At 37.5% G+C, this 13,794-nt stretch overlaps 1 protein-coding gene across 18 annotated transcripts in view; it reads right to left on the bottom strand.

Moving 5' to 3' along the window:
- Positions 1-262: 262 nt before the first annotated feature.
- LOC106876859 (cytosolic carboxypeptidase 2) overlaps positions 263-13,794 on the bottom strand; it is a 54,615-nt gene continuing 41,083 nt past the window's right edge. For 3 of the 18 annotated variants that reach the window (XM_089363375.1, XM_089363376.1, XM_089363377.1), the window contains 10 exons: positions 13,103-13,362; positions 12,287-12,350; positions 9,926-9,958; positions 8,803-8,886; positions 8,212-8,269; positions 6,449-6,580; positions 3,521-3,571; positions 2,119-2,261; positions 1,823-1,907; positions 264-468 (listed from right to left, as the gene is read on the bottom strand). In XM_089363375.1, the coding sequence (XP_089219501.1) occupies positions 299-468; positions 1,823-1,907; positions 2,119-2,261; positions 3,521-3,571; positions 6,449-6,580; positions 8,212-8,269; positions 8,803-8,886; positions 9,926-9,958; positions 12,287-12,350; positions 13,103-13,362 (1,080 nt within the window). In that variant the 3' untranslated portion in view covers positions 264-298. Of the gene's footprint in view, positions 469-1,822; positions 1,908-2,118; positions 2,262-3,520; positions 3,572-6,448; positions 6,581-8,211; positions 8,270-8,802; positions 8,887-9,925; positions 9,959-12,286; positions 12,351-13,102; positions 13,363-13,794 lie in introns of all 18 variants that reach the window. The other 15 variants (XM_089363379.1, XM_089363380.1, XM_089363382.1 and 12 more) reach the window with 11 other exon arrangements.

Raw genomic sequence — 13,794 nt, 5'->3', positions numbered from 1 at the left:
GTCTTTCATCCTTTCGGAGTCAATAAATTAAGTACCAGTTGCATACTGGGGTCAATCTAATCGACTGGCCCCCTCCCCCAAAATTTCGGGCCTTGTGCCTAGAGTAGAAAAGAACAATATAATGGACCTTGGATTGTTGACCAGTTGTACTCTGGCACCCAATTGAATTGGTCAACCATTGTTGAACCGCTTCCATTCTTTCTCTTTCTAATAAATATTTTCAGTCTTTTTTTTTATGAGTGAAATACAAAATAAGAACAGCAATCATTTTTTTGTTTTGATAAGCTTTATACATTTTTCACTTTAAGAAAGCCAAGTGTCTCGTGTTATATGATGAGAAATTGTCATCAGTTTTGTTGTAGAGAATCTTTTTAGAAGCTATTGGAGATATTGTGACATCCAAATTTAAAGGAAGAGTTGGTTTTCTGAATGGTGGGTTCATCAAGGCCTGATTGATATCTAAGTACTCTGAAATATAAAAAAAAAAACATCAATTACATTATATATATATATATATATATATACTTTAACTTTAATGGTTTCATTTTCATATTGAGACTACTACAGTGAAACTATACTCTCACATATATACAGGCATACATACATACATGCATATATATATCTGCACAAATGTATCCATATACATGTATATATATATCTGCACAAATGTATCCATATACATGTATATATATATATAGAGAGAGAGATGTATATGTATACATGTAATATGTACACATATATACATGCATACAGATATCTATATATATATATACCCATACATACACATGCACATAAACACACTAGTCATTTTTTTTTTATCCAAAACTACGTCAAAAGTACTGAATGGATCTTTATGAAATTTGGAAATTATATTCTATGCATAACGACCATAACCCCCTTGAAAATTCATATATTTTTGATGATGATGAAATTTTAACCTTAGATATTACACACAAATAAAATAATATTTCTAAAATTTCTTCTTTTTAGAAGTTACAAAGACCCCTTCATGGGCACTTCACACCCACAATTTAGTCATTTTCCTAAGCAAAGATGAATACAGTTGTACTATTGGAAGCTATAGGGTCACCCAAACATAACAGATGAGTATTATTTGTAATTCAACGGTACAACAGTGTAAAACTATCCTTTCACATATACTTACATTGTGATTTCTGCAATGTGGTGCATACATTGTCAAGTAAATGAGACACATCTTTGCCTCCACTGATTCACTTGCAAAGTGTTGAGTAAAATTATTTCGTTGCAGACCTCCTTTGAGTCTTTTTATTATCACTGGGTCACACATAGTCCCCAGTTGGTAACACTGATTTCAAGGCCTTCCCAGATGAGTGACTGGTTGTTCTAAGACATTTATTGATTGTAAATTTTTTCTGCCCAGTTACCTATCGACACTTTCATTTCCCTTTACTCCAAACGTCACACGTTATTTCAATTGGGTCATGCCCTTCCAATTGCTATACATCCGTAATGCATCTTACAGCTGTGCCTGTCACCGGTATGGTGAGGAATCCTACATTGGGGAGTAGTAACGACTAGGCTAGGGTAGCTGACTGATTATCGTGATCAGATTCCCAACAATTCAACTTCTCTGGTTGACATTAACACACCCACCCCCAATAGGGGCCTTAACTCCCACATTTTTCAGCTCCATGAGCTCCATTTTCAGGAGCAAAATCCTTTTTACAGGGTCCATAACACTGGAATTTTGGAATGTGCACATAAATATCAGTAGTATGCGACACATGTGTCATGATTACATAAAAAGGATTTGATATGGGGAGAAAAAAATCATACATACTCTTATTTGCTGGGGCTAGAAAACTTCTGGATCTTAAACTCAAATTCTCTGATACTTCTTTAATAAGACTGCTGCCAAAGAGTCGCTTGAATAAAAATAAAAAACAAAAATATTAACATTATAAAAAAAAAAATCAAGATAAAATGAAGACACTTGCTCAAGATGCTATATGGTGTGACTGAACCCAGAACCAAGTGATTGGGAAGCAAGCTGCTTAACCACACAGCCATACCTGTACCTACATATACACAGAACTAAAATTCAGAATTTTAATTTTAGAAACGGTAGATGCTTACCAATGGGGTATGTCTCTCATCTCCATTCTGAGTAAGCAGTTTGGAAGAACTTTTCGACATTGGCATATTGCTTCTGTTTAGAATTAGTTTGCCAGGGGCTGTTACTTTGATATTTCTCCAAAATATTTTGTTTATTAAACCATCTAAACAGAGACAAAAACAAACCATTCTAATGTAGGCACAAGGCTTAAGACAAAAACAACATCAAAAACAAAGTTTAGTGTTCCACCCTTTTGATACCAACCCACCCGTGACTACCTCTGTGGTCCTCTGATACACACTTACTGTTTTGAAGTGATCTAAATTAAAATATTACATCCAAATATCACTTATTTATGCTCCAAATACCAGCTTAATAACACAACCAAGTTATTTTGCTGAATTCTTTATTATTACTCTTTTACTTGTTTCAGTCATTTGACTGCGGCCATGCTGGAACACTGCCTTTAGTCGAACAAGTCGACCCCAGAGCTTATTCTTTGTAAGCCTAGTACTTATTCTATCGGCCTTTTTTGCCAAACTGCTAAGTTACGGGGACATAAACACACCAGCACCGGTTGTCAAGCGATGTTGGGGGGACAGAGACACACAAACATATACACACACACACACACACATATATATATATATATATACATATATACAACAGGCTTCTTTCAGTTTCCGTCTACCAAATCCACTCACAAGGCTTTGGTTGTCCCAAGGCCATAGTAGAAGACACTTGCCCAAGGTGCCACGCAGTGGGACTGAACCCGGAACCATGTGGTTCGTAAGCAAGCTACTTACCACACAGCCACTCCTACGCCTATTGTCAATATTGAAAGAAAAAATCAGGAAGCTGGCAGAGTCATTAGCATGCTGGGCAAAATGCTTAGCAGCATTTCGTCTGATTTTACATTCAGAGTTCAAATTCTGCTGAGGTCAACTTTGCCTTTTATCCCTTCAGGGTCGATTAAATAAATACTAGTTGGGCAATGGGGTTGACATAAACAACTAAACCCTTCTTCTGAAGTTGCTGGCTTTGTGCCAAAACTTGAAACCAATATTAACTGGAACAAAAAGGCAGTGAGCTGGCAGAATCGTTAGCACCTAGATGAAATGCTTAGTGGTATTTCGCCCATCGCTATGTTCTGAGTTCAAATTCCGCCGAGGTTGACTTTGCCTTTCAACCTTTCAGGGTCAATAAATTAAGTACCGGTTACACACTAGGGTTGATGTAATCGACTAGTTCCTTTCCCCCGAATTTCAGAAAGGATTAGCATGCTGGGCAAAGTGTTAACAGGCATTTCATTGTATCTTTACGGTCTGAGTCCAGATTCTGTCAAGATTGACTTTGCTTTTCATCCTTTCAAGATTGATTAAACAAATACCAGTCAAGTATCATTTAATGTAACCAACTTACCCTTTTCCTTGAAATTGCTGGCCTTGTGCCAAAATTTGAAACCAATATTAACTGAAACAAAGGCAGGATACTTCAATAGAAATATGGAAAGGTAAGGGTTAAATATAAAGTGCGTATGGCATCTTTTATCTGCTTTTTTTTTCTCTTTTGTTTCAATTATTAGACTGTGGCTATGCTAGTCTGGTACTTATTCTATCAGTTTGTTTTTGCCAAACTGCTAAGTTATGGCAAGGTAAACATACCAATACCAGTTGTCAAGTGGTAGGGGAGGAACAAATACAGACAAGAAGACACGTACACACATATACAGGGTGGTCCAAAAGTAGGTTTACAGTTATCACGTAGGCACTTTAAATTTCAATCTTACAAACTGAAATGGGAGCTTGACAAAATTAAGTAAATTAGCATAAAATAATGGTTTCATATTTTTTTTATAATTAAAATCTAAACTGTTAATATATGAATGCGAAAAAGATAGTTGAATAACTGTAAACCTACTTTTGGGCCACCCTGTATACATATACATATATGTATGTATGTATGTATGTATATCATCATCATCATCACTTAACATCTATTTTCCATGTTAGCATGGGTTGAATGGCTTGACACGGGCTGCACCAGGTTCCATAGCTGGTTTTGGCTTGGTTTCTATCTGTGTGTGTGTGCATGCGGCGGAATTTGAACTCAGAACGTAGCGATGGGCAAAATACCACTAAGCATTTCATCCAGGTGCTACCAAATCCACTCATAAGGTTTTGGTCAGCTCAAGGTTATAGTAGTTGACACTTGCCCAAGGTGCCATACAGCCATGTCTGGTTATATATTTAACAAGTTTGTTTTATAATGATGTAGCTCTGGGTTCAATCCCACTATGCAGCAACTTGGGGACGTGTCTTTGATTGACCTGGCATTTCGAGTGAAATTGGGTAGGCAGGTAGAAGCCCATCAGACTCTTCCTGTTCTTAGGTGACTGACTTAACCCTTTTGTTACCATATTTCTGTTAAAATACACTGTCTCTGTTGCAGTTTATTATGAAAATAATGAAGAATTTTGTAAAACAATTTAATCATTATCAAGCTGGTGTTTGGATCATGATTTTAACATGAAATTTTGATAGATCTTAATTCAGATGACTTTAAACAAAGAAGTTTGTATCAAGACCAAGGGCAGCTTAAGGTATGTTGGTATTAAAAAGATTAATTCACTGCCTGGTTTACCAACATCCTTTGGCCCTTAGGTGACTTTAGCAAAGTCCACTCTGTCACTAATGTTTGGACCACATTCCCAATCCAAGAATCACTGCCTCCCTCACATCACCAATCAGAGGATCACAACATCCCTTTCTCCTACTTGTTTCAAACACCCTTCAACAGGCCATGGCTGCCCTTCCTCTTCTCACTTTGTCATAACAAAATTTATTAGAACGAAATGAAAACATTAGGTTTGTAAGAAAAATATTTCCTTCATACCAATGCCATGTAAAAGCGCCCATGCCCGTATCACATTAAAAGCACCCAGTACACTCTGTAAAATGGTTGGCATTAGGAAGGGCATCCAGTTGGAGAAACCATGCCAAAACAAACAAATGGAATCAAGTGCAGCTCTGCAACTCCTGTCAAACTGTCTAACTTATGCCAGCATAGAGAATGACAATGATGACAATGAAGCATTGTTATCATCATGTATTGTACATTTTTTGCAGCACATTGATGGCACTACAGCAAAAGTCTTCTCAATCAACTGCAAATTCTCCCATTGGATGAAGACAGCATAATTTTCTTTGAACTTTCTTGTAGTGTTTTCTTGGCAGAGATATTTCGTGGTTTGCCATTTCCTTCCCCAACTGGATAGCTGTTGGCCCACAAGGAGCTAATCAATCCTCAACAGGTATTTAGTCCTGCTGGGTGTCCAGAAACCCTCCTCACAAGAGTAGCAAGCTGTTCAAGTGGGAGAGCTGGTTTAGCCACTGACCACAGAACAGGTAGTTCTGGTTTACATGGTCCCAGGAGCAGGTCTCATCAGCCTGTGATGAGATCCCTAACCTGACTTCCATTTTACAAGCATAGATTCATTAAAATGTATAACCATGTCCAATATACTAATCAAGCTAATTAAGATGGATATTAAAATTTTCATTAGCCTGGTAAGGCAGCAAGCTGGAAAAATTGTTAGCACATTGGGAAAATGCTTACCAGCATTTCATCTGTCATAACATTCTGAGTTCAAATGTTGCCAGAGTCGATTTTGCCATTCATCCTTTTGGGGTCAATAAAATAAGTACCAATTGAGCACTAGGATTGATGCAATCAACTTAGCCTCTCCCTGAAGTTGCTGGCCTCGTGCCAAAATTTGAAACCAGCTATTTTCATTTCAAAAAAACACACACAAAGAGATACATGAAAATATCCATCTTTTCATGAATTTGTTATGGTTTCCTCATTTTCTGCTTATCTTTTTTACTTGCTTCGGTCATTGGACAGCAGGTTTGCCAGGGAACTGCCTTGAAGGGTTTCAGTCAAAACAAACTGACCCCAGTCTACCAAATCCACTCACAAGGGGTTGGTTGACTCAGAGCTATACCAGAAGTGTCCCAAGATGCTGCACAGTGGGACTGAACCTGAAACCACGCGGTTGCAAAATGAGCTGCTCAAACCTTTAGAGTTTAAACTGGCCATATACAGCCCAAAATGTTCTATCTGTTTTACGTTCAAACTGACCAGATCTGGCCACCTACCTAGTAATGTCATTCAAATCATAAACAATCACATCATCAAAATATCAAAGCTATGAGATAATGCATGATCCATTCAAACCAATATGAATGAATAAGTATTGTAATTGACAGAGTAATTTGAGTGCTAAAGGGTTAAACACACGGCCAGGCCTGTTCCTATATTTTTGTGTACTCAAATAGTTTTATTTACTTGATTTCAGAGCGTTTTTATTTTGATCTTGTCCTCTTCCAACAACGTGAAGGCTAGGTGGCTGTTCAGTAGACCTATTGCAGAATAAAATACGGTTCTTGCCTATCTGTCGGTTATTTAGTGCAAGAGTTTCTGGAAGCAAGACAAAAGAAAAGAAAGAAAGACTTATGAAAAATGAAGTGATGAGAGAGCTTCTGGCTGGGGACTCAACCTGCTAGAAATAATAGCCAAATATCCTTTCAAATCTCTACCTACCATCATATATATGTGAAGGTATGAGTGTGCATGCATGCATATATACATACATATACATGCATGCATATATACATACATACAAACATACATACATACATACAAACATACATACATACATATATATATATATATACATATATTTATATACATGCATAAATAAAGACATACGTAAAAAAGAGGGGTTTTAAAAAGAATTCTTGATACAGGCACAATATTTGAAGAAAGATTTTCTTTAATTTAAAACTATAAATTTTATGAAAGAAATCTTTAAAAAAAATACAGAATGACTTAAATTTTTTGGAAGAAGTGTTCACAAAAAAGAAGCACTTTGAATGTTAGCAGCTTTTGAAGTGCATGTGTTATGGGATAATGTGTACAGCAAAAAAAGGTTGCTTCTTGTAGCAGTGTTGACTATTTCTGGTTTAGAATTCCTAAAGAGTATTCTTCCTTTGCTTTACATAGTTTATCATTTTCTTCCTTTATTTTGAAAAAAAGGGAATATTTTGAATTTTTCATTTGCGCATATTCTTTGATGTTCACCACATGGAACATTTCTAAAAGATAAACTTTTGACTTATGAACCCTAACCTGTCGTATTAAATTTTGATCCTGTTTCATCCCATTATTCTCATTGTGCTCTGGATATGCGATGCAGTAAATGAGGTTTTCTTTTGTTTTGCTATTCATGTTGTATTAATCTTTAATCCCTTCCTATTCTTAAATCTTTTGGGTTTTTTCCCTGTTTTAATATATCATAATTTCTACAATAAAGTCTTCATATTTTTTTTTTACCTGCATTATTTCTTCTGATGTGAATTTCGCCTTTGTTAAGAGTCTTTTAAAATCTGGTGGTTGTCCTTAGCTATTGATAATTTGGGATTTTTTAAAATTATTTTCGGAGGTTTAATGATTAGTGCAGGATTGGAAGGCATTATTTGGCTGAATGTAAACTGTTATGGTTTTCAGGATTACAAATGACTACAAAATGAATATTTATGTTTTTACTTTTGTCTTTGCTCTCATTTACTAAATTTATTGGGTATTTTTATTTCTGAAGCAATATTTTTAGTTCACTCATTCATTTCTCTCATGAAATAAGAGACTCCTTACTTGAGTGAAAATCAGGTAAAGGTTAGTGTCAGTAAGAACATATAGCAATAAAACAAAACCTCAGTAACATATTCATCTAACTCATACTAGCATGGAAAAACAGATTTAAGCCCAGATATCCTATCTGTTGTTTGTTCAAACTGGCCATATTGGACCTTTCACATCTACCCTACAATGTCATTCTAAAAATAAACATTTTGTACATCAAAATTTTAATGCTACAAGATAATGCATGATTAATTCAAAACAAAATGAAAAAATAAACATTACATTTGACAGAGTAATTTGAATGCTAGAGGGTTAAAAATGAATGAATGCATGTATGTATGAACGATGGCTGTTTCATGGTTAACAGAATAAAAAGCTGTCAAAGAATAAAAGTGAAAATAGTTTTATACTTCTGGGAAGCAGCGTGTTATCTTCAAGTTCCTTTGTTAGATATTGGAAGTAATTTCTCTACAATTAACACAAAAAAAGAAGAAACAAATAAAATAAATTATTGACAAAATTCCAAAAGTTATAGAATAGAGAATTATTTTGAAAAATAGTTTATTAGGTCGCTAATGTATTTATTTAACGAAGGTGTTCTTTTTGTCAGTCTTATACAAAATTCCAAGTGGAGGCGCAATGGCCCAGTGGTTAGGGCAGCAGCCTCGCGGTCACAGGATCGCGGTTTTGATTCCCAGACCGGGCATTGTGAGTGTTTATTGAGCAAAAACACCTAAAGCTCCACGAGGCTCCGGCAGGGGATGGTGGCAAACCCTGGTGTACTCTTTCACCACAACTTTCTCTCACTCTTACTTCCTGTTTCTGTTGTGCCTGTAATTCAAAGGGTCAGCCTTGTCACACTGTGTCACGCTGAATCTCCCCGAGAATTACTCTGTTGTCTTACATATCAATGGTGTTTTTATTGTTTTATAAACAAACTGTTTCAGAATAAAAGATAGATTCATGGGAATTCTAAAGATTTACATCTAAATATTACTCACACTGTCCTCCAATGACAACTGTCTTGTAGTCTGAGACTTGCTAATATTCAAATCAGATGCCTTGGAATATTTAACTAACTGACTCTGGAAGAAAATATAAATTATTGTTAATAAAACCTGCAAAGCCTTTAGAGATAATTTCCAACACAGAGTGTTCAACACATACATGTGACTCATCGTTTAATGCCTGTTGCCCATGCTGTCATGTGTCGGAAGCTTTGAACAGAGCTGGCAAGCTGGGGAGTGGCACCTGACTCTAGTCTGATTTGGCATGGTCTCGACTGTTGGATGCCCTTTCTTAACATCAACCACTTACAGAGTGTGCTGGGTGCTTTTATGTGGTGTTGTTTGGGCACTTTTATGTGGTGTCACATGGTGCCACATGGGTGGTTTTACGTGGAACAATATGGGTGGTTTTACGTGGCACCACATGAGCGCTTTTACATAAGACTGCCATGAGTGATTTATGCCACCAGAGGGACTGCTGCGGAGTATGGGTCTTCTTGAGTATAGCACGGTGCCAGGTATCTTGCCCCTTTGTCATCTTGCCTGAAAGGTTCAGTACCCTGAGGTCGATATAAGTATGTATCTACCTACCTCAACCCTTCCCTCCCTCAATCCCTACCTACTTACAGACCTATCTATCTGTCTGTCTGTCTGTCTCTCTCTCTCTCTCTCTATTAATCTATCTGTCTATGTATGTATGTATATAAGTGCAGGCGTGGCCATGTGGTTAATAAGTTTGCTTCCCCACCATATGGCTTTTAGGTTCAGTCTCACTGTATAGCATTTTGGGCCACACAGTTGGACTGAACTATAGTGTCATTCAATCTTCTATTATAACCCTGAACCAACCAAAACCTTGTGAGTGAATTTGGCAGAAGGAAACTGAAAGAATCCCATTGCACTAAACAGAATGCTTCATGTATTGTGTATTTAGGCTGAGTTGGATCCTTTTATGCTGAGGTGAATTTAGCCAATTGCTGTCTTAATAGATTGATAAAATAAGTACTAGACATTACTAGAGTTGATACGAAAGAGAAAAACAGTTGAAGGTGGTACTCCATGATGGCCACAAACCAGTGATTGCAACCAGTAAAAGAAGAAGCAATGATATACCTACCAGTTCAGATTTTCTGATATCAGATTTACTATTCTGAAACAAAAGAATTGAAAGAGTTAAACAGAATAAAAACAAGATCAAGTAAGACAAGACCCAACTAAACCTCTTTATGGTCTGTGTTCAAATCCTATCAAGATCAACATTGTCTTTCAATCTTCTGAGGAGGATGATAATGGTAGATTGATCGAATTGTTAGATCATTGCACTAAATGGTTTTGCATTTTTTGTTCTACCTCTTTACATTTTGAATGTGTTGGCATGATAAAAAGCACTGGTGATGGTGTCATGTAAAAATCACCATATATGGTGCCATATAAAAAGCACTGGTGAGGGTGTCACATAAAACGCACTGGTGACGGTGCAATGTAAAAAGCACAGGTGCTGGTGCCATGTAAAAAGTACAGGTGATGGTGCCATGTAAAAAGCACAGGTGCTGGTGACATGTAAAAAGCACCCAGTACACTCTGTAAAGTGGTTGGCATTAGGAAGGGCATCCAACTGTAGAAACCAAGCCAAAACTGACTATGGAACCTGGTGCAGCTCCTGGCCTTGCCAGCTCATATCAAAGTGTCCAACCCATGCCAGCATGGTTTGACAAGTCTTCTCAAGCACAGCAGATCACCAAAGGTCTTGGTCGCAAGTCATTGCCTTTGTGAGGTTAAAAGTTCGAAGATCATGCTTCAACACCCCGTCCCATGTTTTCCTTGGTCTACCTCTATCACAGGTTCCCTCCACAGCTAGATATCAGCACTTCTTTACACAACTGTCCTCGTCCATATGCATCAGATGACCATACCAGTGCAGTCGTTTCTCTTGCACACCATATCTTAATACCTCTTATGCCTAATTTTTCTCTCAAGATAGTTACATTCTGTTGAACATGCACACTGACATTGCACATCCAGCGAAGCAGACAGGCTTCATTCCTATCAAGCCTACACATGTCCTTGGCTGTTATAGCCCATGTCTCATTTAGCATGGTTTCTATGGCTGGATGGCCTTCCTAACACCAACTACTTTACAGAGTGTGCTACGTGACACCACACAGGTGCTTTTATGAGGTGCCGCATAGATGCCTTTATGTGGCACTGCCACGAATACTTTATACCACCAGAGGGACCGATCCTAAGACTTCTGCTGTGGAGTATGGGTCTTCTTGAGTACAGCAAGGTGCCTGCTATTTCGGTCCTTTGTCATCTTGCCTGAAAGGTTCAGCATCTTGAGGTCGTTCTTCAGTACTTCATCCCATGTCTTCCTTGGTCTCCTACTTCCACATGTTCCATCTACTTTGAGAGAACAGTGCTTTTTTATGGAGCTGTCAGCATTCATCAGTATCATATGACCAAACCAGCACAGTCCCCTCTCTAGCACACAGCAACTAATTCTTCTTATGCCTAAGTTCTGTCTCAAAACACAAGCACTCTGTCGAACATGTAGACATACAAAACACATTACACATTCGGCAGAGCATACTAGTCATGTTCCTTTCTAACCTTCATATCCATTCTAGCCTTCTGCATCCAGGCCCCACGTCTCAATACCATGTAGAATTGCTGTCCGTATACATGCATCATACAATCATCCTGAAGAAACCTTTTGTGGCCAACAAAGGTAACAGCTCTTTGAATTTCCCCCCTCCTATTCTTATTCTAGCTATCACACTCTCCGTGCATCCACCCCCACTACTAATTTGGACCCCCAGCAGAAATTATCTACTACCTAGAATGAGCCACCAGGATATTTGAAAGAATCAATTTCCTGTGTCTCTAAAGTTTTTATTGATCCTGTGCATCCTCCACATATGTAAACTATCTTCTCTGATAACCTTCCTATTAATCCACTGCACCACAGGGCTTGCACAAATTGAAGCTTCTGTTTCTGGTTTAAGATCACTTTTCTGCATCCATAACCGCCTCTTCCATAATTAACTGATCCTCCTGTATTTGCTTTTACCCAAAGCCAGGAACTTTTCAGCACCCCTTGTGTATACATATATATGAGGGGATGCTGAAAAGTTCCTGGCTTTAACCCTTTAGCGTTTAAACAGGCCAAAATTGTCTTCCTGTTTTATACTCAAACCAGCCAGCTCTGACCTCTCACACCTACCCTACAAAGTCATTCTAAAAATAAACAAGGACATCATCAAAATCTCAGAGTTACAAGATGCTGTACAATTAATTTAAAACAATGTAATTAAACAGGCTTTACATTTGACAGAGTAATCTGAATGCTAAAGGGTTAAGGGTATCACGAAAGGTCTGCTTGGAGGTCGAACTGTCTGAGTTCTTTTATAGGGCTCAGAAAAATTGTAAACCCTCTGATTGTGTGTATGTGTGTGTGTGTGTACGTAAATGAAGTTACCTTATTGCTTAACAGTTGTATATGGGAAGGATGCTCGTCTGAATCTGAGCTGTCAGAACCATCACTGGAAAATACAGAGAAGTGATATATATTTATAACAAAAGAAAAAAACAACATAAAACAAACCATAACAAAACAGTATACACAACACAAAACAAAAACATACACATACACACACAGAATGAGGGAGTCTCTATGTGACTGCTCAATCTGCAAGAAATAGCAGGCAAATATCCATCAAAATGCATTTTTCACAAGAAATGAAGCTCTTATGAAAGAATGACAACATAAACCTTTCCAAAGAAACCTATCTTTAAAGGAATAAAAATTTTGGTAACTGTTAGGTTAATTTCAGTTGATTAGTTTGACGGAATCTAGTTTTACAGCTGGATGCATTTCCTGATGCTAACCCTTACCTCTAAGGAACATCTTATTTCACACGGCTTTGAAGTCACAACACCAGCAAATAATTGCTGATAATATCATTGCTTGTAACACAGCAATTTCCAGAGAAGTGCAAAATGTAAACAAACTAACAAACACACACACATAGATGTACATGTATAATTGATGAGTTACTTTCGGTCTTTATCTACCAAATCTACTCACAAGGCTTTGGTCAATCCAGGCCTATATGAAAGAAACCCTCACCCAAGGTGCTGCGCTGTGGGACTGAACCCAAAACCACATGTCTGGGAGACAAACTTCTCAATGTTACTCATTCAGAAAATGGTCAAAATGAAAACAGTGATTCCGCTAGATTCAGCAGTGAAAATATAATTTCTCTTTACTAAATAAATAAGAATAAAAGAATACCTAGATTCAAATAACTTAGATCCTTCTTCTTCTTCTTCTTCTTCTCCTTCTTCCTCCTCCGCTTCTTCTTCATCTTCATCTTCATCTTCATCTTCTTCTTCCACGTCTTCGTCTTCGTCTTCATCCTCATCTTCGTCTTCATCCTCATCTTCGTCTTCGTCTTCAGATGTTGGCTGGTCTCCTGCACACAATCCCTTTTCTTCTTTCTTCAGTTCCTTCTTCAGTGTATTTTTAAGTTCGTCAAACAAACAGTTTATCTGCTAAGAAAACAAGAACAGAACATTGTTGAAATACGGGCAGAATACACCAAAACAGAGGATTCATTTCATTGGAATTTATGGCATTTAACTCCCAACCCTAGCTTTTTTGGTGCAAGTAGGGTTGTGTAGTTTAAGAAGTTTGCTTCCCAACTACATAGTTTCAGGTTCAGTCCTACCGCATAGCACCTTGGGCAAGTGCCTAAGTGCCTTCTACAAAACCAGCCAAAGCCTTGTGAGGTTATTATCCCAAAGCTTGAAAATACAAGATGTCATCAGGTGTTGATGGTTTGACCATGGCACCCTAGACCAGAAATGGCTCAGAAATGAAATTTGCATAGGGGGTGCAAAACAAGGTTCAGAATTTTTTACAAACAAGGTTTTCTTGATTTTTTTTTTTTTTGCTCTTTGAGAAGAAACCTAACTTCAAGTTAC

Source organism: Octopus bimaculoides, chromosome 15 (genome assembly GCF_046866305.1).
Source record: "Octopus bimaculoides isolate indiv1 chromosome 15, ASM4686630v1, whole genome shotgun sequence".
Classification (NCBI taxonomy): domain Eukaryota; kingdom Metazoa; phylum Mollusca; class Cephalopoda; order Octopoda; family Octopodidae; genus Octopus; species Octopus bimaculoides.
The sequence above is the reverse complement of the archived record's forward strand: the minus strand, read 5'-3'. Positions and strand labels throughout refer to the sequence as shown.